This window comes from Numenius arquata, chromosome 3, assembly GCF_964106895.1.
Source record: "Numenius arquata chromosome 3, bNumArq3.hap1.1, whole genome shotgun sequence".
NCBI lineage: Eukaryota > Metazoa > Chordata > Aves > Charadriiformes > Scolopacidae > Numenius > Numenius arquata.
The window spans coordinates 27,171,134-27,196,646 of NC_133578.1; the positions used below are offsets into that span (position 1 = coordinate 27,171,134).

Genomic DNA, 25,513 nt, shown 5'->3' on the forward strand with positions numbered 1-25,513 from the left:
AACAGCGGAGTGAGTTTATTGAAATTCAACAATCATCATTAGGCTTCAAAAGTTAACCTTGCGTCAGCATCCAGGAAAAAAGTTGAATGTTGTCTTGGACTTGGTACCAGACTTGGTATCGCTTGTTGCTGTGTGTGTGGTTCTTCTGCCAGAACCTGTGACCTCTCTTCCAACAGATATTCCCCGTGTAAGACCAATAATAGATCTAGTATGGGGCACTCTGTCCATCCTTTTGGTGCAGGACATATGGGGGCTGAGGCTGAGGGAACAGTACCGGCCTCTTTCCAGCAGATTTGTCTTTCTTTAAAATCCTGTGCGAGCACCTTCGTTTGGTTACAGTTCCTTGGGATGCAGTGAGTCTGCTGACACAGTCTCGTTTACTTGGTCTAACGAGCAAATTACTCCCTACCTCAGCAGAGTTTATTTTTGGTGTTTCTGAGGAAAGTGTGATTTTAAAAAAAACCCAACAAACACATAGAGTTTGGGGGTTTAGTTTTGGGGGTTGGGTCTTTCTGGTTTGTTGTTGGGTTTTTGTTGTTACAACACACATGGGATCCAATGAAGTCTGGAGGTGATGTTTTTTGACTTTGAAAACTCCTCTTAGTTACAGAGTAGGGCACAGCCCAGGCACTGTCCATCTGGGTAGAGGCCTGGATCGTTAAATGCCATATAGAGAGCTTTAACTTCTCCTCAACATTACCTGTCTTATGCTGGGCAGGGAAACGGATAGATGCTGCACCCAGATGCAAGCTGGCTTGCTTACAGACTTCATCCGTGAAGTCACCACAGACAAAGCCAGCTTGTGTCTCCCTCAGCCTCTGGTGTGACATATATTCCCAGAGCAGGGCAGTGTGGTAGCACTGAGTTTTGGGAAAAGCAACTTCAATATTTGTCCATATTATTTGCGTGCACCACATGTGGTGGAGTATTTTCTGCTGCTCTTGCTTCTTACTGCTTCCTTGTTTCTACTACTGGAGCCTGATCGTTCTTAAAGGATTCGGTCATGATTCAGTAGCTGTGCTGAAATCCCTGAGAATGTTACTGTAGGTTTTAACTGGTTTTGGAGTGCTTTTGCCAATGTCTCCTGTGGGTGTCCCTGTGCTGCGAGACTGGAATATCTGGCCTCAGGCTGATGGAGAGCTTTCTTTGTCCATCAGGGAGAGCTGGTTTAGGGTTAGACGTGCTGCTGCTGGGATCATTTTTTGTCGTCTTCAGTAATACAGATATATTTTGAATTTAGGTCCATGGCTAAAGTAAGAATAAAATGTTTGAGAAAGCTAGATCCAAAGAAAGTGAATGTTTCTGTTGTTTACGTGTTCCAAATTAGAAAAAAAAAAAAAAAAGTTTTAGTTATTGAGATAGAGGGGAAGGTAAGATGATTTCTTTACAAATGAAAGGCTTTCTCACTCATGGGGGTCTGCAGAATAAATTATTCAATCCTATGTCTTTTTTGTGAATATTTGGGTATTGACATGTGTTTTCTCAAGCTCTGATTTAGCTATAAGTTGCAGAAAAGTAACAGCAGTGTCATGCAGCTGGAATAAAGGAGAAGTCACGGAAACAGTCTCGTGCTTGGCAAGTGTATAAAATGTAATGGTCAGGGGACTGAGAGCAAGAAAACTCTCTGAGTGTTTGGCTAAGAATTTACTGTGAAAGAAGTCAGAGGGGGCTTTATGCCTTACCATTTTTTGACTTTCTTACAAAAAACAAGGATTCAGAGTGCTAAGCTCAGAAGGAACGCAGCTGCTGCTGCTGCTTGGATAACTTTACAAATGCCCAGGTGTAAAACAATTGAAAATCTGAATGTTTATAGATATGCATTTTTTACATTAAGCAGACTTCTTGCAGTATCTCTGAAATTGTATGTACAACTGTTGTATACTGTACAGTCTCTTTAAATTACCGTTTGTTTCTCAAATTGATGGTGCTATTTTTACCTGTGTTTTCATACACATTCAATACATTCTGTAATATTTTCTTTCTTATATATTTGCGTCATTCTTACATTATAACACTGGCATTAATTTGATGTCTTTTCTAGAAAAAATATGCTAGAAAAAATTCTCCAAGACTTTTTCTTTCCTATGAAGTTTGATAATCATGTAACATGCAATTCACTTTAGCAGTGGAACTGTCTTCCTCGTAGTTCTTTCAGTAGATATGTTAGTGGTGAACTTGGCTGAGTGTATGAGCCATAGGCGTTCTCTGGTATTTTGGTATTTTTGACTGGCAGGAAGCTGGGTATAGACAATTTGTTCTAGAGGTTATAGATGCAAAATATTTGTCTTACTAAAAGATGGTGTTTCTAAAGTTCTGAAAATTTTTTTAAGACAGAGCATATAGTCAGGTAGTTAAAGAGAACTTGAGGAACTTGTCAGTTTGGAATTAAGGTTGCCATGTGTAACTTCAAATTTAGCTTTTCCTAGCTTATGAATATTTAATCAATCTCCTGTAATATGTCCTTGACATTTTATTTTCTATTTCTATTCTTCACTATTGAAATATTTTTAGATTAAAGTTTTTTAAGGAGAAATAAATGTTGACAGTAGAAATATAAGCACAGCAGATTTACATTGATATAGTTGTTGGAGATTAACATGCAAAGAGCTAGAGGCAGTGTATCATCCTCTTTAAGACTTAGTTTATAGTAAAAACATGATAGATTATTTCTATATTATTATGCAACAGGCATAAACCAATTAAGAAGTATTTTACCATGCACAAAGAGGATCATTGCATTCATTTGACTAGAAATCCAATAAGAAAAAATACTCTGCTTTTCAGTAGTTTCTGGTTGTTATGTGGTTATTTCAGGCATGCTAAGAACAAAAGTTTTATAAACAGAACAGAAACATCTCCAGTTTGAATATGAGTCTAAGATGAAGAATTCAATCTGTGTTAGAATCAGCGATGGTGAAAGATACCTAGATATTGCTGTCTGTCTGATGAATTTTTTCAATAGATATGAAGCAGATAACTATGCCATTTATAATTAATATTTTTTCCTTGAGTCTGTTAGATTGTCAAGGAAAAGGAATTTTGTCTTCATGAGATGAAGACTGGCTTGATTGTGAGAAGAGTAACAGTTGGAAGGAGTACTAGGGGCATATTCAAGGGAAGAGGAAGAAGGTGTCTTTGAGAGCGGATGGGAGGCGCTCGGCTGAGCCAGATTGAAGGAGAGAGGTAGAGCAAATGTAGGCACATTCTGGGAGAACTGCGGTCGGTCTCTGCTGTCTGAGATTTTAGTGGAAGACATACTTACCTTGCATTTCTGAAGGGAGGTTGAGAAGACTGTGAGTGGAGTGGGAAGGTGTAGTAGAGCTTGAAAAGTTGAACTCTGAGGGGGCTGGAAACATACAGTCTGCAGAAGTAGTACGTTAGTTTTGTGGACCTAATGTCGAAATTAATCAAACAGCAAATAGATAAAGGTATGGGGAAGTCAGTGTTTGAAAGTTGGAATTTTTTTTTCTGTTGGATGCTTTCTGATGCCAAATAGACAGCTTATTTGTGTTTGGCATATTGAGTGTACCTTGTTGTTTTGAATGCAGCCCTTATCTATGCCTGCTTCACCTTGTGCCTTGACTCCATGAGCTCGGATGTGCCTAGACACTCCCTGTGCCTTGACTTGGAGCTGTGCCTAGAGGCTGTTCAGAAGCTAAAACCCAGCCTGTACCTGTTAGGCAGCACTTTGTTGGAAGTGCCAACAAAATTGCCTTCTGGCTTTTAGGTAGATTCCAGGTGGAGGTTGACCTTCAGAGCATTAGAGATATTCAAGGCCCAGGTATTTGCGAGATGGTTTCTCTCTGCTCCATACCTGCCATCTGGAGAGGATGCTTGGGTTTCCAAGGTGCATCTTGATGGCACCCGCTCCCCAGAGGCCGGCGAGTTCACCCTTTTCTGTGCTCCACAAAGTCTCCCTACATCAGACTGTGAGTCTGGCAGGATACGTAACTGCAGTATAACTTAGCTGAGTGGATTAGTTTATGACTGTGTAGGCAGTTGATGTTTAAGTTACTAATGTAATTCTTGTTTGTAGGGAGGCTTGGCATAGCCACTTAGTTGATCTGAGAAACACAGAAATGCCAATCTACAGAGTATATATAAAGCTTTAAAAATGGAAAGAAGAAAGCATCATTAGGAACATATCATCATGATGTGCTCCACTTCATATCGATAATTGCTGTCTTTATACCTTCAGTGGTTCAGTGCGTTGTATTAAAGGTGAACTGCTGCTTCTTCTATGGCTCAGAAAAGCCAGTGGTTAATGAGGTTTTGCTGGGTGCTGGAGGTCTGTCCAGGGCAGATCTTTAAAGGGAGGTGCCTGCTCTAAAGTGTTTGAGAGGCAAGTGGAAGTGTTGTAGATTGACGGTTTCAGAACATGTTAGGAGATTTATCTTTTCACAAAGCCACGCTCATAAAATTGCTGTAATAATGACTTAAATTTGTTAACATTTAAAGAAAAGAAGCACTCATAAGTGTTTAAGGCATTCAGGGTAGCATGGGGAGCCAAGTGCCTGGAGGAAAACAGTGTAAATCTTTTTTTTAATCTTTAGTACACAAAAACTCAGGGTGGGCTCCTTAGAACTGACAAGAGTGACTCCTCCCATTGAATGCAAGCACAGCATATGGAAAAAGTCAGATAGAAATTACTGGTGTCATCACTTCAGCATTGACTCTCAGCAGGAGAATAGTACTAGATCTTGCAGTACTTCCCTTCCTAGAATATATTTTGAACAGTTTATTGCTTTTAGTCTGATTGGAAAAAAACACTGTTGCTGCCTTAGCATTACGCTTTTGGCTCCCATATGGCACACCCACATGGGCCTCAAGTTCCTCACGGTCATGTAGTTCAGGAGTGACACTGTCTTCTAGGTACTGCAGTTGCATTTCTGTAAATGGGGGCAACTCTTCTACCCTGTTGTCCTGAATTCTTTTGAATGAATGAGGCCTATTGCTTCCTCTCTCCCGAAGGCATGAGGGATGGAACATGTGGTAGGAGGGTCCAGTCCTCTCTCGCTGAATTTTACTGCTTGGGAGCTGTGGTACCAAGGATGGAGGGATCACGTCATTCTGCACCTGCCAAAATGGGAGCTTCATGTAACCCTAATCCTCCTGGATAGTTGTGCACATGTGAACACAGCCACTAATTTCAGGGCCTGTTGCAACTGGACAAGGGGTAATGGTTTTAAACTAAAAGACAACAGATTTAGAGTAGATACAAGGAAGAAATATTTAACGTGAGGGTGGTGAAACACTTGAACAGGTTTCCCGGAGAAGTGGCAGATGCCCCATCCCTGGAAACATTTTAGGTCAGGTGGGACAGGGCTCTGAGCAACCTGATCTAATTGAAGGTGTCCCTGCTCATTGCAGGGGGGTTGGACTAGACAACCTATAAGGATTCCTTCCAACCCAAACTATTCTATGATTCTAATTCTATGTTTGCCACTTTGCTTTTTAGCAACAGAGGTTTTATAATTAATACTAGTGTTTGCTTGCAACAGTAGCTCAAATGAAGATTGTGATTTAAGTGTCACTTGGTTTGGGGCATAGCTGCTCCTTCTATAGTGGCAGTTCCTATAAACTTGATGTTTACTGAATGCTTTTGTGAATATAATTTGATGAGAGCAATATTTTAGGTACTTAAGTTGTTATTTTGGAGGGGGAAAGATGCTTCTTGTAGTTGATGATCTTCATCTACCAAGAAGCAGAGTGTGTTTTAGGCTTATCATCCAAAATGCATGTATCTAAATACATTTAATACTGAGTGCTGGAAAAGGTTATTTATTTTTACACCATATAATCTGCAGCATCCACAGGATAGAATTTGTACAAAATAAAAGCAAAGGTACTGCTTCCAGAGTCTTTCCAGAGCAGGTGGCATCCAGCAGCCTGGGTGTTTTGCCTGAGGTGAAAGTTCTTGCTTTGTTTCTTCTGGTTGAAGAGTTTTAAATAAAGCAACTTTGTGGTTAAACAGGGCATTCCAGCTACACAGCTAGCAAAAAGCCATATGCCACCGATTCCTCTTGACCCTGGGTATAGGACATGCTTCCTAGGTAGCTCAGAGTCATCTTTCCTTCCACAGCAGAGGCAGAGCATGGTCAGGCATTCGCTTCACAGTCAGCTGCACCTGTGGAGATGTTACCAGATTTCTCCTGTGGTGGTTCAAACCCCTCCCAACTCTGCCAACTGGAGGATTCATGTAAGTGGGGATTTATATTCCTGCTTCGTACTAAATCCATACGGTTTCTTGGTATGGGTCCCACTAAAATAGGTTAAGGAGAAGTGACAGTCTCCTGTGTCAGCAGTACTGCAGGAGCAGCAATACTCAACGGACTAACTCTTCATCTTTTCACTATATTCCCCAAGAGGGGGCAATTGAAAATCATTTCCATTCATGTAGATTGTAGACTTGAACGCTCAGTGCTCTGCAGAATATCTCTGTATTGCCACTAGCAGTTATTCAGAGTAAAATTTTGGGGACAGAGCTTCTATTAAGTACAGTTGCATCCAAGCAAACATCTGACTCGTTCCACTTCTCTTTTCAGCCCCCTTTAAGATTTTCATTTAAGTTTTCCTCAATAAGGGCAGCATTTGAGTGGCCATATGTTTGGCAAAACGCATAAACAATTTACAACCATTATTTGTATTAATTTTTGTAGTTCTAAAGTTATTTTAAAGAAACAGCCCAAAGCACTTTTTGCAGAATTAATAAATTTTCAAGTAAATCTGGAAATGCCTGTACTTCTGCTCAGATCTCCAGAAAAGTGAATTTAATTCATTAGTTTCATGCTGAACTGTTAACATTTTAGGTTGTTTTATTAGGAGAGAACAAAGAATTCCTGGGTTGTTGAAAATTTGTTACACAAAAATAAGGATGAAAAGGTTCCAAAAGAGCTGATGTTAAGCATTGCAAACTGGATGAAGTTGTGCAGATTGGAAAGATTTACAAGACATCTGGTAATTAGCTTCCAGCTCCTATGGAGTCCTGCCCTGTGAAAGCTGCTGCTGCTTGCACGGGCAGGGGAGCAGGAGGGAATTGAAGTGTAACCCTGAAAAGTAAGATCTTTGTGCTCACAAATTATCAGTGGGCTATTGAAGAGTCTCTGGGTACCTCTTTGGAAAACTACCTCCTACCAAAAAAAATACCAACATCTTACCTTTTGCAAGATTTTCTTCTCTGCTGGCATTTGCTTGATGCGGTGGGGGAGTCACTTTTTAGCAGGTCATAGTCCTGTCCCATTTATTACTCTGTCTGTAAAACAGAATATTGATCTTGTCTTAGACACTTGCAGTAAAAGTGGTTATGCTCGCAATGATATATTTACTACTACTTTTTTTTGGGGGGGGGTTGGTACAAATACTTGGTCATCTAAACATCAGTAATCAATCCTAGCAGTCTAACTACTAGTGAAAATGTTTATCCCTTTAGTTCTAATCTGTTAAGTACAATGAGCAGGCAGCCTGTCTTAAGTTAATTTTTCTAGCAGTGCTGTACTTTAAAATTAGGCATTTGCAGCAAGAAAGAGCTTTATTGAGAGCAGTTATCACAAAGAACATTATTTTCCCTAGATTGCAAATGTAAGCAAATGTGTGGTTAATGGGGTTCACTGAATTACGACTGACTGAGAATATGAAGGAAGTGGAGTTATGTATCAATATATAATATTAGGACATGTTGGAAGAGATTATACTTAATTTGTATATAACCCGATGAATTTTGCAACAGTAGTCATTAGGTGTAGTCTTTCCACTGATAAATCATGCTTATAGTCTCAAATAAAAACCGTACACTGAGCCTTTTCTTTGTGAGGTTACAGCCATTCTGTGTCTGTGTTGTAGTGGTATCTAATTCCTGAATGCAGTACATCTGGTGCTGCAACCTGATCTGCTGGAAAGAAGGATTTAGCGCCCACAAAGAGGTCAGTGCTTTCCATGTGCTTTTGCTTTGCCTGAGGTCTGAGTTACTGTGTCCTGCTGCAGGCAGTAAACTGCCACCTTCCCAACAGCTGCCGTGAATCTGGGCTATGGGGGAAGAAAACATTTCTTTTTAATCATAGTTCTTAACGGACAGATGTGTAAAAAGGTGAAATGAAGTAGCAGCGTATCTTAGTCCACTGGTACCAGTGGTCCAGACTCTACAGGAAGGCTCTGTGCGGGTCACAAATTTCTTAGCTCATCCTGAGCGGTGGCAGCTGTCTTGGAGGAGGGCTACAGAGCCCTGCTCCCAAGGCTAACCCGAACAGCTTCTGCTCTATAGACTTCAGCTGTCTCCACAAAGAACATTCATTTGAAAGAGTTACTTATTAAATTAACATTGTTAGAGGGAGCAATAGTTGGGCTGGAGCTTTTCAATAAACAGATTTTACTGAGTGAGACTTGTTTCACTTAGATGTTTATTGACTTTTTTTCCCCTGGAATGATTATTATTTTCACATTTTTCTTTACTGTAGTACACTTTTGTGGAGTAAAATGAACTCATATCAGACATTGATTTCTGTGTATTTGTATGCATGATGCCTTCTCCATTCCTTTGAATTGCTGTGCTTTTGGAACTAAAGCTGGTATTCACAGGGTTTTTAATGCTTTTAATACACAAGTTGCATTTGTATCTACTCTCTACCAAGTGTTGCTTCAGCTGTCTTCAGTTCTACATTATACAAAACAGATTCCTACCCTCAACTGCTTTTGTTTTGAAACTCTCTAAATATTCCTATTCAATTAGTGAAATTTACGTTGTTGGGCTAATGTTTTAGCACATGAATCAAGTTTGCCTTATGCTCAGTACAGGACAGTTACTGCTCATAATGGGTCACTCTACAGCTTATGGATTAAATGGACAGAGTGGAATGGTGGAGAGACAGAGGGAGGATCCTGAGCCTCTACTTGGATAAACAGGACACTGCAGGTCCAGAGTTGCCCTTGCAGAGTATAATTCTAGCATGTTTTAAGCCAATTCAGGTGGAGCTGCTGCAGCCCCCCACTTCTGCCCTACTCCCCACCGCAGCTACCCACCCCCGTCCTTGTGCTGATGCTGGCATTGCATCCCTGCCAGTCTGCAGCCAGCTGCGGCTTCCAGGAGCCCAGCCAGCCTGGCAGTTAACTTCTCAGCACCCCCAGCACCACAGAGCAATTCAGTATGGGATTTCACCAGCACCACTACAGGTGTCAAGGGAGAGGAAGGAGTAAGAGGAGGCACGGGCCTGGTTTTGCTGGGGTTAATTGGTTGTGGGACAGCATCAGTCACCTTGCACTCGGGTCTGCTGGAATGGGTTATACCACAGAGGCTTGCTTTATTTATTCAGATTGGCAAAAGCTTATTTGCAGAATTGTTTTGTTAAAAGTACAAGGATAAAAAAAATCTAATACCAAATAGTAGATTAAATGTATAAAAATCGTCAACAATGATAAACTGAATGCCCTGCACTGAATGTGAAACTTGTCGTCATTTTGCTTTAAGCAGAGTTTAAAGCCTGTAGCCAGAGTTCTGATGATAATTTCAGACCATGAATCTTGTGAAAAAAGGGAAAATTTCATTTTGATCAATCCTCAATGTCAGAAATTTTGTTAACCGGTGTCAGAACAGGACTAAAGACAGGCCTTCTGGACATTGGACCATTGCATTGAACCGGGTTCTTGTTTTTGGGGTAACCAGATTCACACCCCTTCAAAACAGCTATCTTCTTTCAGTTCAGATGAAGTAGCTCATGACAAAAGCTGTAGTGACCCCAGCCATGAAATAAGGCAGGCTTGAGAAGTCATCTTTATTGTGTGGGAGGTGGGGAAGGTCTTTCTTTATGAACTGGGAAAGGTCAATTTTATTTTTGAGAAATACAGCTTTTTCCTAGTTACAGAGATTTCCATCAGACTTTTGTGGCTTCAAGTTAGACATCTGACACAGGGAGCTGTGGCACGGCATTTTCCATTTCATTAGGCTGTACAATGTGATGTGGAAATGGATGGAGGTGAGAGGGAGGAAGTATTTACAAGTAATAATAGAATTACATTTGCAAGAAAGCCTATGCAAGAAGGTTAGGAAGACTGAACCAAGAACTGACTTAGATGATGACAATACAGACTTCTTTTGAGGGATAGAATGAGCGAAAGTAATATTGCTACAGGGCAACATTCAGGAAGTTAAACTAAAAGTATGAAACTAATACGCATATGTTAAAGATCCTGAAGTAGGTGCTTCGTATTCAGAGTGTTATTCAGAGACAGGCTCTTCAACCCACTGGTTGTGTCTTTTCTCCATCTCAGTGTGGGTAAGCTGTAACTTTGTTGCTGAAGCTGAAAGCTGATTTTTAGAGGAGGGGGGAAAGGGAACTTCTAGCTATATTGCTGTGAAGTGGTGGAGAAGCCCAATCCTGGACATTCCAAAGGAAGAGGAGGAGGAGGTTCCACTGCAGGAGCACCAGGCACGTTGGGTGTTCATCTTCTTGACAGGTGGATACACCCGCAATTCAGTGAAGGTGACTTCCCAGCAACACTGTCTTTCTTGGTCCTTCATGAAGTACCTGAATAAATCGTGTTCACTAAATCGCACTTTCTCCTTTTACGATATTAGAAGAAAGCTCTTCCACAACATTAGCACCATTCACAAGTTTAATCATGGAGTCTGCCTTTAGGCTTGAATTGTCAGACTGTGGTGATTCTCTAAATCACTATGTGCTTCCTGTCTTGAAAAGCACTGTTCAGAGGTGGAGTTCCTTTCAGTTTTTGGCTGAAGATACATTCATTAAAAAACAAAACATAACCCACACAGCAGTGGAAGGTTTTTTAATATATTAATCGGTATTTGAAATTGCCTAATGTTTAGGTATTTGGGATAGATTGATAGCTGGGGACTTCATTTGAACAGCTCTAGTTGACTTGCAGGCTTAGTTTGTTCAAAATTGCCCCATTATTGTTCCTAGGCATTAATCTTTTCAAGTTTACTACAGTTTTAAAGCCAATTGTATGTTTAGATTAATTAGATCCTTTAGTGAAATTAATTATTTTAACTGTTCTTTCTTCCCCCATCCAAAGCGTGTGCGTAAAGGATGTTGGGACTAATAGATTTTCTTCGTTGATGTTAAAAGTGTCATTGAGAATATTGGCAGGAAATCCTAAACTGGATTTTTTAGTGTCACTTAGTTTTTTGACGTGAAGATTTTGCAGTGAATGATGGAGGTGACTGATGTCTAAAACACATGGATGCCACAGAACTATTGAATGAGCTACTAATAGTAAAATCTTAGTCCAGTGGGTAAGGTGATAGCCTGGGATTTGGGAGATTTACATTGCAGTCATACTCCACAGCACACATTTTTTGGATGACATTAGGCAAATGATCTTGTGTCTGAGTGCCTCTGTTTTGTGTATGTGGAGGCAGACACCTTAAATTAAGGCCACATGATTTCTCAGGTACCTGCAATTCTTTCAGTATGGATTGCTAGCGTCAGTACGCAGGCTATAACACATTGAAGGATAAAATACGCATGTATCCCAAATGAGTTTTGTTTGTGTTAGGGAGTTGAAAAGGATCATCTCTCATGGAAAAAAAGCAAAATTTGCCATGTTTGCTAAATGCAAGCTCATCAGTAATTTTGAGTGGAAGGAAAATGTGAACTGTTATACCTGGTAGACAGATTTCTTTGGCAAAGTGATTTGGCCTTAGTACAAATTGAGCTTTATACCAACAGCAAGAAAATAGCACACATTTTGCCACTAGTACTACTAGTGTTTCAACACTGATGACAGGGAGCTGGTCTTTTATTTTATGCTAAACTATGGCTTTGTTATTATTAACACATGGTGAAGTAGCAGGAAATGTTTCCCTTTACCGGCTGTCCTGTTCTGTGTTTTTAATAGGGAGTATGGGTAATTTCTCTAGTGTAGGCATGTGAAAGGGACTTCTATGCAAATTTCAAGATATTTAAAATAAACCAAATGTTCAGCATGAGCTTTCTTCATGCCTGTGGCTCCTGTGATTTCTCCGTTTTCAAAAACAACTTATGTTTGGTAAACTTTTTATATATAACCTGGGTAGTTTATAACTCCTCTGTCAAGAGCATACACAGAAACAATCTGACATATTTTGTTACCTGGTTTAAATTCAGCATTTCTGTTGTAATTTAGTGAACTATGTTCTGGGGTTAGTTATTTTTCAAAAGAAAAATTACAGGAATTCTGCCTCCATAATTGGCTATGGTTGTTCTGGAAGATGGAGAGAACCTGAGCAGACTTCTAACAGCAGCAAGAAAGGTCCAAGGAACTAACAGGAATACAAAGAGGAAAGTAAAGTTGAACTATTGGAGCAATGAACTAATTTAATGGGGCTTTTGGCAGTGGAAAAACCATCAGCTTTCCAAGATACATTACTTGGGTTATCTGCATATTACAGCTTTGATGGAATTATCAAATGATTTGTTACTCAGTTTCCTTTAGTAAGAACAGTGTATATTCTTCTACTAATGGCAAGTTTAGCACTGGAGGTTTTAATCGTCTAAAACACTACAATCTGGCATCTTTCTCTTTAGGGTGATTAATAGCAGATCTGCACTCAAATAGATTCCCATAATGCTACGATTTGACGTGAACCAAATACAGCCACATGATTACATTTCTAAGCCAGACCGTGCAATCTAAAGTTTATGCCCTCTTTACGCTGGCTGCAGGAGGACAAATGCTACCTGATTAGGCAGAAAGCATGGTGTTACAAAGCTAATCCATTGAAGTTTTTGGAACACGTACGGTTTGGCCAAGTTAGTTTATGTTGGATCAGCACTTTACTATGAGTAGCCACGCTGCTTTTGATCTGGTAGGAGGAGCTCTCAAGTTGGATTTACTGTTGCATTGAACCATGGCCTCGGGCTCAAGTCCTGCACTGCTTTACAACCAGCCGAATTATCAGGGGATCCATGAGTTAAAAATAGGCTTTTTTCTTTTTTTTTTTAGCAGTAATTTCTAGATTTCAGTCTTAAGGGTATGTTAGACTTTAAGGAAGTGATAGAAGCAAAGGTTTGTACAGTGAACTAGACTGTGTATATCCTCAGTTACACAGAGCCTCAGTGGACCTGCTAGAAGCAGCAAATAACCTTTTTCAGCAAGCAGATGTAGCAGATAGTTCAGTGGCAGGTAAAATAAGAACAGTTGTAGTTGTATAAAGAACAATAGACTGAAACTTTTTCTTTGTAAGAAATTGCACATAACCTGGAAACCTTAATAATAGTGAGTACCTTATCAAAAAGTGTTTTCAACATGGATTTCATATATTGCTGTAGGCAACCTACATGTGTCCAACCCTAGAAAAATGCTGTAAACCAAAAATTAGGGCTATAGTTGAGGCTCTTGCCAGTGAAACCAATATGCTTTCTGCATATAGAGGATGTACTACTCAGATTCTGTAAGTAGAGGTGCTTAGGCACTGGCACCGATATGAACACTGAGAATAAGTACTCCAGAAAGCCCTGTAAATGAGGCTTTGAAAAATAAAGACAATGGAAATTGCTGTCCATGCTTGTCTGTTTTTAAAGGTCTCAGGACTGAAAGCCACAAACGTATGTATTTAGTTAATGTCCATTTCCTTTCTTGTGCTCTATAACCAAAAATACAAGAGCACCCCCACAATTGGGAAAACAGGATTAAGGAAAAAAGGTAATGGATACATTTTCTTCAAAATGTTGAAAATATCAGAGCAAGAAAATAATCTGAGCATCTTTCCATTCCCATGTTTAACACTAAAATAAAACTACTGGTAAGTGATTTGTGCTTTCTCCAGGCTTCACAGAGTAACACTGAACTAACTCTCAGACAGTGTCAACCGGATGGAGATTCTTTGGTTCCTTGTGAGATTTATTTTTTTTTCTAATTACCAGCAGCATGGCAGTGTTTATCTGTATCTAGATAAAAAGCTGGTGTGCTACAAGGTAGCACGTGAATACAGAGCTAGACAGCCCTTTCTCACAGCGTGGAGTGTATTTTCTAAAGTACTGACCTTAGAGACTTGAGTTAGGAGCCAAGCTCCCCATGCATCAGTGAAAAGTAGGTGTCATCAACGGGAGATGGAGAGCCTTGGTATTAGGGAGAATTTAGATGTTCCTTGTGTTGCAGGGAGTCACCAATCTCTCTACCTTGATTGTCTGGGAAGTCTGAGGTGCAAACATCAGCATCTGCACTAGATATCCTACATGGTAGATACAAGTCCCCACCTCTGCGATACCTTGAAGTTACCTGAACCTGGGGCTTTCTCCTTCCACTGGAGATGAGTTCATCAAGCTCAGAAGCTCAGATGGTGAGGCAGGCAGACTCATTACAGATGGGATCTGTGTATTTGCCTGAATTGTATATGCTGGTAGGATGTTACAGCTCCATTAGTCTCTAGTGGCATGGTACTGAACTAGAACATCTTCCAACAGCTTTAGCTGAGACATTGCTGTCCAAAACAAAACCTTTCATGCTGGTAACATGCTGAGTGCCTTTCTTACAGCAGGTTTTGTAAAACTCAATTTCTGAAGCTGTGTTGTGAATTTTGCAAAATTCACTATGTACCTTTTTAAAGTGGATTTTTCAAGCACGAGGTTGTGCAACATAAGGCCATTCGTTCTTCCTTTCCTTAGTACCTTCAGTTGAATCAAGAAAAATTAAAAAAGATACCTTACTTCTTTCTTAAAACACTGTCTTCACTTACATTGCTGTAAAAATTATAATTATACTATTGTGACAAAGTCGCTGTGGCTGAGCAGTCTGTGAAGAACTTTGAAAGTTTTACTTTTTCTGAGTCTCATCTTGAGACAAAAGTTTGGGGAGGATGAAGGGGGCTCATCCTTTACCTAACTCTCACTCCAGGTACCCCATTCGGTTTGTTTGCTGCTGCCTTTGTGATACCTGCCTGGGTATCAGACCTAAGGGTGGGGCCTTTGGGGGGAAAATGCGGGAAAATAGTCCATCACTTAAATCTGTGCTATGTAGGATCCCCAATGGGCATCTTGGGGTATAGACCAGTACCTGTAGTTTCATGGTACCAATAATGTTTCTCATAAGCCTGTTTGACAGACTTCACTGTCAGGAAGCTTCCTAAGAAACAAAATATTTTTTTTCTCTTCAGTTGTATCTTATTACAGACCCAAATTGTTTTTCATAATAAAGCATAACAGACTTAACATCAAATCTACCTAAATTGCATTTTCCATCACTCTTTTTCTTCTTAATTATCACAGTCTCAGTCCTATGAAGTTGCATTCTGTCACCAAATTTAGAGCCTCATGTTTCAGAGGAGTGCTGTTGACAGGGAAGCACATTTAGCAAGTGCAGAAAGCAGCATGCTACCAGCATCATGTAGACTGGAAATTTCTTGTCCTAGTTTCTCATCCTGCAGCTAGTTCCATATGGGCAGCTTTAATACATTTTGATTTAGTGAATTGTAACAAATGCTGAATTCTGATTTCTGTAACCACTGCGTCAGGAGTCTAACAGACTTCTTGCTGGTGTGAATGCCGCTGCATCTGTGTGAATGCTCATAAGACTGTGCTGGAAGAGCTGTTCTTGATCTTCATGAAACCTGAGAGCCAGGGTTCAGCAGAGTTAGGTTTAAAGGACCTGGGGTAACCCCATGGGCCCCTAGAGTTTAACCTCACATCTTCTCAAATTCACCATCTGAAGTCACACTTGTAAATTAAATCTTTTCAGCCGACAAGCTTGGATAGAGTGTGGTTATAAATCCTTTGTCTTATCTGGATCAGGTATATATTCCTCAGTGAAGTGGCATAATGAATATTTAGGTAGGAAGCAGATGTAGCCAGTTAACTTTATTCTGTCAATTTATCTAATTTATTTCTAAAAAATCAATCCATCTTTTATGTATGAAGTAAAAACGTCCTAATTTTTCGAAGAATGTTTTGTCACTTCAGTTAACTTGCTTTGTTATTTTGCCTGAGATTCTTTTAGCCCATATTGTAAAAAATTAATCAAGTATTTCTTTTATTGAGAATATACTGGTAGTGCCTTTATTGAATTTGTGATGTTTTGTAAGCTAATTTTGGAAAGCAGCAGACTGGTAGCAATGAACTGCAAATGCATGCTGTGTAGCCAAAAAACTGAAGTTGTCATCAGATCCATTGCCCCATTGGGATTTTGTGCTCTAAAGGACAGGATAGAGGAGGATTTTGTGTCCGTATTGATTCCATGGGGGAAGTCAGAAGGAGCTGGGTCTTTCAGCGATGAAAAAAGGAAAAGGAAGAAAATGATGGAAATTCCTCATTGTAGCGCGCTCCCTGGGGTATTCTGTCCAGTGTGGCAGACAGTGAGAAACATTCCTAGGCTGCCACTCACCACAGCTCTCAAAGTTCAAGGTGAGATGCTGGAAGCCTGTGCTTGCAATAGGAGAGCGAGTCTCTTGCATAGCAGGAAAACTTCTGGGAACAAAGAGCTCAAATACAGCCCCTAGAAGGATCTCCCATGCCAGCCTCTTTAGTGCCTGAGAGAAGGAGGAGAGTATGTCTTCTGGGTATATCAATGAAGTAGAAAATTGCAGACAGAGTAAAGCTTCCTTATATTCCCCTGGGTTTTTGCCTGGGTTTTCAGGCCTGGGTTTTTGCTGTCCTCCGTGGGAACAAAGAAGTTAGATTTGCACCAGGGAGTCGCAGTTCCTTCATTGTGGCTTTCTGCAGCACTGAGATGATGCTCTGCAGATCCAGTCCCAAGTGGGTGTCACCCCACCATCCTGTCCTTGTGGAAATCATTGCAGAGGCCAAGACTGCCGTGAATAGGTCTGGTATGTTTTGCTGAGCCTTAGAGGGTGTGGGTTTGTTTCCTTCTAAAAAAGATTACCTTGGTATGTATATAAAAGACAAAGTAGGCTGGGGATGATCCCCAGTGGAAATATACAGGTAGTAGAAGCCAAGTGTGATGTCTTGTCTCTGTGCTTTAGCCTCATGTTGCCTCACACCAGTAATGCAGTAATGGAGGGCATTTTCAGGTTGCTAAAGAAGCGGGGGTATTCTTTACACCACTGGAAGTGAGACAACACTTCAGCTGTTAAATAGAAATTTCACAAACCTCAGCCAGGTGTAAGGAAATTTTGATTTAAAAATTTTCTCCTTTATTTGATTGCGGTTATTGTTACAGCTTTGTGTTACTTTTGACATTGCAGCAATTTTTTCTCAGCAGTAGGAGGGGTTTCGAACAGAGTGTTTTCTTCCTCTTAAAGGTTAGGAATTCCCCTTCTTGCGTTTTATCCCGATCCTTTTATATTTTGCTAGTGGTGGTATAGAAGAGGATTGCAGACAGTAATAGGCAGAGAGTTATTGCACTTAGCTTCTGGCCACTGGCTGATAGATGCCCTTGCTCTGACTTGGTGAGTGATTACCAGCAAGTTTGGCACCGGACTGGTGTCACGCTTAATTGTGACTGATTCATTGGGCTGAAATATGTCACTAATTTAATTCAGCTATTTCATTAATCTGATTGAATTGCATCCAGCTGTTAGAGGTGTATGAAAGAAAGGTACCTGACACATGAGGCAAGAGCACTAACCTCTGCATTAAACTATAAAACAGTCATTAGGACATCGAATGCTGAAATTGAATTGCTCCATAGAAATTTGGTTTCCAAGCACAATACTAATTAGCTGTAAGCTTGATGAATGTCAGGAATTAATTAAAACATTTCAGTGGCCTGTGTGGGTTTTAAATATTGTCATTATTGCCCCAATATTTTCAGTTCTTACACTAATTGCTTTTTAGAGACCATAAATGGAATTATCTTCTGGAGTGACTGAGGGTACTAACAGTTCATTACATCATCAAAAAGTGGACCACCTTGCCTCTGGATTTCCCTTTTTTCCCTAAAATTATCCACTGTTTTTCTTCTGCTTTTGTGCATGCATTGCAAATAGAAATGTAAGATCAGTGATTTTATACCCAAACTTTATTTTTACAGCACTTCTAGTTTTCCTTTCTTAGCTGTCCTCTGGAGGCCAGCACGCCGCTGTTACCTACTTTCATTTTGGCAACAGGAAAATAGCTACAGCTCCATCAAATATGTTTTTGCTTTTAATTGAATAGGATGTCAGCCAAAATCCATGATTATTTTGTCCTGTTAATGAAAGGTCTGCAACAGTTCAAACATTTGGTACATGAAACATCTGCAAGATAAAAAACACGTTGGGAAATTATAAATTGAAAGGGAATTCATAATCAAAATCAGCTTTTGGTTGTTTCCCAAATATGATCTTAATGTAAAACTAGCTAAATTTTTGGTGCAGGAATTGCAGACACACAGCGCAGACTGCTCATATTCCTTGTCTCTGATGAGTGTCTCCATGTGTTTGGCTACATCTTAAGGATGAATGTCCAGCATGCCACGTTACAGACTGCTGACATATGTATGACAAATACATGAGGTGACATGACATGGGAAGAGCTTTAACACTTGGAGGGCTTGTAGGGAGACAAGTGTCGAGCAATGCCAGAAACCACAAACTCTCAGGCTACAGCTTGATGCCATGCCCTGTTGCTTGCTTCATGTGCAATCACATATGACAGTCCTCAGTGCCTGTTCCTTGGGACTGCAGAGGGAGAAGGATGGGGACCTTCTGTCTGCGAGATGTCGGTGGTGCCTGGGAGGCTGCCGAGGTGGGGAGAATTGAAAGGATCTTTTACAGTGCTGCATTATTGACTTGTCTGCATAGACGTGATGAATCCACCACGCCTGCCTGAGCTCAGCGGGGTTGTTTTCCATAGCAGTCAGTTTGGATCTTGGCGGTTCAGATTCAGGACCTTTTGCGGAAGGCTAGGTTAGTTTTTACCCTGAGAGTTGCTTACAGAAATAAGGTGGTGCTTTGATTTCATTTGTGAGGAGATTAGATGGTTACTGTGTGATGACAGCAATAAGTATGATGTCTCAGAAGTCGAGAAAAGGCTTCTTCATTATCCCTTCTTTCAAAGCTTTACTTTAATAATTAATTATGCAATAACCCTTCCCCTAGTGAGAAATACTTTCAGTATTGTACTTCTTAAAATAAACTGGTTTTGGCTAGTAGTCTCAATGCTGATTGCCTGGAGGAGTAACACAAATATATCCTGAAGAAAGCAGTTATTTGGATTGACAGTGCTGTAAGAAGCTCAATTCCAGGTTATTTCATTTTCTCTCTCTCCCATCCTCAGTTTCCTGCCCAAGGGTGTGACATTTCATTCTAGCCTGCGAAACAAGCGGCAATAAATGTGTATCCATATACGTGTAAGTCACATTTTTTAGGAAGGTATGATCCGTTTAATGCCTGGAGAAGACAAATGTGATCAAGACCTACAACTCCTTTTATGAGTCCCATGTGATGTCATGGGAAGGGCATGATGTAGAAGCTCAGAGCAACCACATGTTCGAGAGAGCAGGTGGGGGTGTGTTTCAGACAGTGACAGTCCAGTAGTTCCTGGTCAATCTGTTTCATTGCTGCATCTCCAAAGGAACAGTGGAGCGCCCAGCTTTCGTGCCAGTTTAAAACACTGAGCCCACTGAAATCAGTTGGAAATTAGGCAAGTGTTAAGGATAGGTTTGTATTAAACAAAATGAATGTAGAACGAAATCTATAAAATGCCTCTCTCAAAGGTACACCTGACTCTTTCCTTCTCTCTGCTCTTTTGTTTACACAGTGCCGGTCCTAAAGGAGATAACATTTATGAATGGAGATCTACTATACTTGGACCTCCAGGTTCTGTATATGAAGGAGGCGTTTTTTTCCTGGATATCACATTTTCATCTGACTATCCATTCAAGCCACCAAAGGTAAGGGTAAGGTTTTTATTGCGTTTATTGTTTTTTCATATGTGGGAACTTGCAGTGAGTGAGTGCTCATCTCTTTCTCAATATTAAATTTCTTTATGGTCTCTTGAAAACTACAAGGTCCAAAATCTTGGCTGCAGTTTCTTAAAAATCCTGTGTCTAATTTATTTCCTGATTACCACAGCAAATACTGATTTCCAAGATAATTCTGATTCAAGAAATTTTGATTTTAATAGAAGACAGTGCAAGACCTTCTTATTCCAGGAACTAAAATATATGTATAGTAAACTTTTTCCTGTTATGAACCAGATCTTATATTATATATTTTCACATAATTTTTAACAAAATAACAGAAAGCTAAAATAACTTTAGATAGGCCACTGTAGTGTTACATTGTCACTTCAAATTGAGTAGATTACTGTGATGATTCCCATTATTGTAAATGTCAATCTACTTACTACTGGTAAGATCAGCAACCTTGTCTGATAATATTTTTAAGCAAAAGCTCTTTTTATTCCCATGAAACTAATCTTAAACTAAAATTTCATTTCCATGCTCAGTAGTAGTATGGACACTTAAGAAATTATAACTTACTAACGGATATCAAAGAAGTTAAAGGTTGTTCCCTTCTCCCCTCCCTTAAAGCCAAATTACAACTCTTGACAAGTCACCAGAAAGGACACTGCTGACATTCACAAAGACTAAATACGTTCTACCACACGACATTTCTACAACTTATGGCTCTTGTTGCTATAACATTGTTATTATAAATCAAATACCTTTTTTCATTCCCAGAAGGATTTCAGCATAAAGAACAATACACTTTCTATGTATTTCAGACTTCTCTGAAATCCATGAAATTTAATATCCTCTGAGTTAAAATTGTTATAATGAAGTGATGCAGAGCTCTAGACAAATTCCTCACAAAAATCTTATGGACTTTTTTTAAAGCACAATCATTTGTGAATTTTCAATAGTTTCAGAAAATGTAGACATTTCCCCCGTGCATCAGTACAAATAAGGAAATTTTCATCATCATCTTGTGCGTTATGTAATTAAAACACTTAAATATTTCTAACTTCTTATTTGTGCAGAATAATGCTCACATGCTCTACCAATATTAGTCTGAAATAGTTTTTAAAAAAGGATGGTATTAGTGTGATAGCATTGTTTTGGCTGTATATTATGTCCTGCCTAATGAAGAGTAAGGCAAAGATTTCATTGCTAATTTGAACAAGAATAATACAATACTCCAATTTTAAATATTAATTTTCATGGACTATATTTAGGCTTTTGAAAGAAAGGAAAAGATAAAATAATACTGCACATGCAGCCAAATTCTGTCTACTTCTTCACCTTCAGAAACTACAGTAAAGTTACATTTGTGATTAGATTGTCCTTGACATGCCATATGTTCATTAAATAGCGTACAGTACTACAAAGTAGGTCCTAATTTTTGTGGGTACCAGGCAGAGGGCCTGTGTGAAAGCAGTTTATGCACCGAAGATCTCCATAGTATGTTTCTTAAAGTAGCCGTGACCACAGTAAATACACACTCTTCTCTTAAATAATTGTGTTTTAGAAACTAAGCAGAGAGGAGCTGCCTCCACAGAAGCTCTGGGAGCTGCTGCTGCTGCTCAGAGAGAAGGGGCAGCATCCCTGGGCAACACTGAATGGCTCTCTTTCTATCTCTTATGCTGTGATTCTAGGTTACTTTCCGTACCAGAATTTATCACTGCAACATCAACAGTCAGGGAGTCATCTGCCTGGATATCCTGAAAGACAACTGGAGCCCCGCTTTGACTATTTCAAAGGTTCTGCTGTCTATTTGTTCTCTTCTGACAGACTGCAACCCGGGTAAGGAGCTGATAGTTTACTGAGCGTCCACTCCTAGTCATTTGACTTAGTTGCCATGGAATGTAATTTGTATATTTGACTGTATGCAGATTAAATAAAAATTAATATTTTTAAAATGGGGCATGAAACGCTCCTGCTTGGATGTGATCCCGCATTTAATGGCACTTTTCACTCCTGTGGCAAAACAGAAAGTAAATAGCATTAAGCCCTTTTTTTTCCCAAGGCATGGTGGAGACAATAAGCTGATGTCATTTAAGGTCTGTATTGCAGGAGCTCCAGCAAGTGAGTGGTCAAACCAGGAAAGCAACAAAGTTGTCTTGAGTTACAAACTCATAAATCCTGCAAGGTTGGAAGGGGCTGCAGGAAGTCCCTTCCCTTAAGGCAGCAATGGAAGCGTTTAATCTTGCAAATGTGAGGGGGACGATGTTCAGAGAGATTTTTCCCTTTTTCAAAAAGAGTTTCTTGTTCCTCTTGGAAGGGGAGGAACGCACTGGAAGCAGTACAGTTTTGCAGCAACAACTGTGTGACCAGTGTCATTAGGCAATGAATGCTAATTGCCTATGGTCAGGGGAGGAACTGAGCAGTAGTGGTAAGATGACAGTTCATTTACAGAAGACTGGTAATGATCGGGAAGAAATGGATTACCCTCTTTGATGCAAAAGTTTGATGGCTCTTGAAGCAAACTGGATCCCCTCTGCGTGTGTCCTGCAGTCCTGATAACCAGTGTACACTGGTCTTGCCCAGCAATGTGACAGGAGTGTGCCAGGCTGTGCTCGCCTAATGTCCCCTCCACCCAGTGACCCTTCCAAGGGATGAAAGCAGGGTCCCCAGCTGCGGCACGATTCATTGATATGCAGATAAGCACAACAGATTTATGTGTTTTCTTTTTCTGTTCATTGTGCCTTGTGTGCTTTCACTTGGAAATGTCATGTATGATAGGAGCCCCACTATATATCACAGCATTTTCTGGCCTAAGAAAGACTATAATTTGGAATAGATTCTCTGTTTTAAATTGTGTTTGTTTGAGTTGGTGTTTTTTTTATTGTGGAATGGTTTCTAATGCATCTTCTCCTGCCTTTTGCAGCTGACCCTCTGGTTGGAAGCATAGCCACTCAGTACCTGACCAACAGAGCAGAACATGACAGGATAGCCAGACAGTGGACCAAGAGATATGCAACATAAGTGACAAACTACTTGTGCAGTGTGAAGGTGCAGAAGGCAACTTTGCAGTGTGCAACAAATCTTTATAGCCTTTACAATACGGACTTCTGTGTATATGTTATACTGATTCTACTCTGCTTTTATCCTTTTGAAGACTGGGATACTGCCCCCCAAAAAGGTAAATGCTATCAAGAGTAGAAATTTGTAGCTGTAGATTAGTTATGTTTAAAATGCCTACTTGCAAGTCTTGCTTCTTTGGGATATCAAAATGTATTTTGTGATGTACTAAGGATACTGTTCCTGAAGTCAACCAAATATTATAGTGCATTTTAGCCTAATTCATTATCTGTATGAAGTTATTAAAGGTAGCTGTAGGTTACTAGGAATTATGTCATTTGTATTAAACCCAGATCTATTTCCAATATGTGGTACATGCTGTTGTGAAAACTGTTTTAACTTTTACCTTTGTCAGTTTGTAATGAAAGGATTTCCTTTTTCCCTTTGTAGCTCAGAGAGCACCCAGTGTATCATCTCAAACACAATAAACATGTTCCCCAAGGAGTAGTTTCTTTGTTTTCCTATTTTAAGTTAATATTTGAATAAATTTAATTATAGTAACAAGGCAGGGCCAATGTATCACAGATCCCTGTGGATAATCTTTAAATTAATATACATAAGCAAAGGCTTGCTATTAAATGTTTAATGCACACCTGTGGATTGTTTAAGTTTTCCCTGTTTTGTTTTTAACAGAACAAATGTCATTTTTACGATTTCCTTAAATCTAATACTGTTCGGCTCTTTCTCAAGTTGGAATGAGAGCATTGCATAAGCTTCCTTCAGAAGTTAATGTGGCTGGTTGCTTCAGGGCCAGTCCTGCTCTAATAACAGACTGCCTGAGTCTTGCCACATATATTTTTTGCAGGACAAGGGCCAAGTTAGAGATAGTCTGGTGCTTTTGTTTCCGAGTAAAGCAAGTTACTTGCTGATCGGACTTGCTGATCTAGAGAATTACAGTTATCCATTGAAAATGGTCTTCCAAAGCATGATTGAACACTATATCATCTGTCCAGAAAAGAGAGAAGTAGAATAAATTTAATCAAATTTTTATGACATAAAAGCAGTTGTGGGGGAAATGAACCTTTGTTCGTGAAAATGCAATCTGTAAAACTTTTAGAATACGTTTCTCCCACTTCACTTTCTGGCTTGGAAATTTTGTAACATCTGTAAGTAACAAAGATATACAGCTTTATAGTACATACAGTTTAAAAAGTAGAGTCACAAATAGTTTTATAATTTAAGCTTTTATAGGTTGCCAGTCACAATATTGATTATAAAAAAAAAAAAAAAAAAGACTTGATCCCTTTAAATGATTTTTAAAATTACGCTTAATTTTAAACTTTACAGTCTCCCTACCTGGTGTTTTTGGAGATAATGTAGCACTTCCATCAGTAAGATGCTCTGCTCGTTTAATATATGAAAACTGAATGTTAAGTTTAAATATTAAAGCAATAGAAAAAGCAAAGATTTAGATCTAAAGTTAGCCATTGCTATATCAGTCCCTGGTTTTTGTATCACATAACCTTTGACTATGATTGTCCACCCTACTTTAAGTATTTCTACAGATTCCTGAAGGTGGCTTGAAGAACTGTGTATCCCAAATATCTCAACCTAGAAGCCAGTCTCTCTTGGTAGCTACAAAATAGCTTTAGAGTTCAGGTTATAAAGTGCAAAAGGGAATGAGAAACGGGATCTGGCAGGTGAATATGCCTAAATCAGGTAACAGACTAATGCCAGGAGATGAAGTGCTGGAAATCACTGCTGAAGGTGACCAGAGTTTCTCATTATGTCATTGGACGTGTGAGAAATAGCACAGATTGGCAAAGAAACAAGGGGCTATCACATCCGGGCTGGACGTCTAAAGTCTGCTCACTGCTGACCATTAGTGCACTCGTGGTGACACGGTGCTCGTACACCACTCCAGTGACTTTCCAGTCAAGAGCAAATGATGTATTTCACACGTTAACTGTGTTGCCTACAGAATTTACAGATATTTATATCATAAAATATTATGGTATAAAAATACAGGTTTTAATCCTAACTTTAATGTATTTTGGTTTTGTATTTTACCTACAACTTCAGATACCTAGGTGTACAAGTGGGATGCCTTGTTAGTGTTGCCCCATCTTGCCTTCCTTGCAATTGGATCCTTTACACTGAATTCCCATCCTTTTTTTTTTTTTTTTTTGTTGGTTTGTCATGATTCTGTTCTTTTTTAATGTAGTTTTTTTGTGTGTAAATTTTATATTTACTGAAGTAAAGGTTGTTTTTGTGTAAACATTTAAACTTTAAAAAAGAAGAAAAGCTAATTTTGTTTCTCAAGTTCTCTCTGCTAAACCATGCAGTAGAAAGAAATTTGTATTGTTAAATAAATCAATTAGTTGTTAAATGAGAATGTGTGTCTGTTTTCATGGGGAAGGGAGAAATCCCTGCTGGAAATATATCCAAAATACCAGTTGCAAAGAGCATCTGGTGTTTTCAAACTGTTTCCTTCCTGTCTGTGCTGGGCTGAATATCGGACACTACCAAAGCACAGCGCTGATCCTATTCTGCAGTTTTAATTTTCCATTCCATGTTCTTATTGCCAATCACTAGGCTCTGTATTTGGGAAAAAAAGTTAACTGAAATGACGTTTTTGTGAAAAGACCAGGTAAAGATATCACACATCCTCTCCTCATCTCCT

The 25,513-nt window shown here is 39.5% G+C and overlaps 1 protein-coding gene across 2 annotated transcripts in view; it reads left to right on the forward strand.

Moving 5' to 3' along the window:
- Positions 1-24,105, forward strand: part of UBE2E3 (ubiquitin conjugating enzyme E2 E3) — a 57,719-nt gene extending 33,614 nt beyond the window's left edge. For both annotated transcript variants that reach the window (XM_074144891.1, XM_074144892.1), the window contains exons 4-6: positions 19,626-19,758; positions 21,465-21,612; positions 22,697-24,105. In XM_074144891.1, coding sequence (XP_074000992.1) covers positions 19,626-19,758; positions 21,465-21,612; positions 22,697-22,794 — 379 coding nt within the window. In that variant the 3' untranslated portion in view covers positions 22,795-24,105. The remainder of the gene's footprint in view (positions 1-19,625; positions 19,759-21,464; positions 21,613-22,696) is intronic.
- Positions 24,106-25,513: the final 1,408 nt, after the last annotated feature.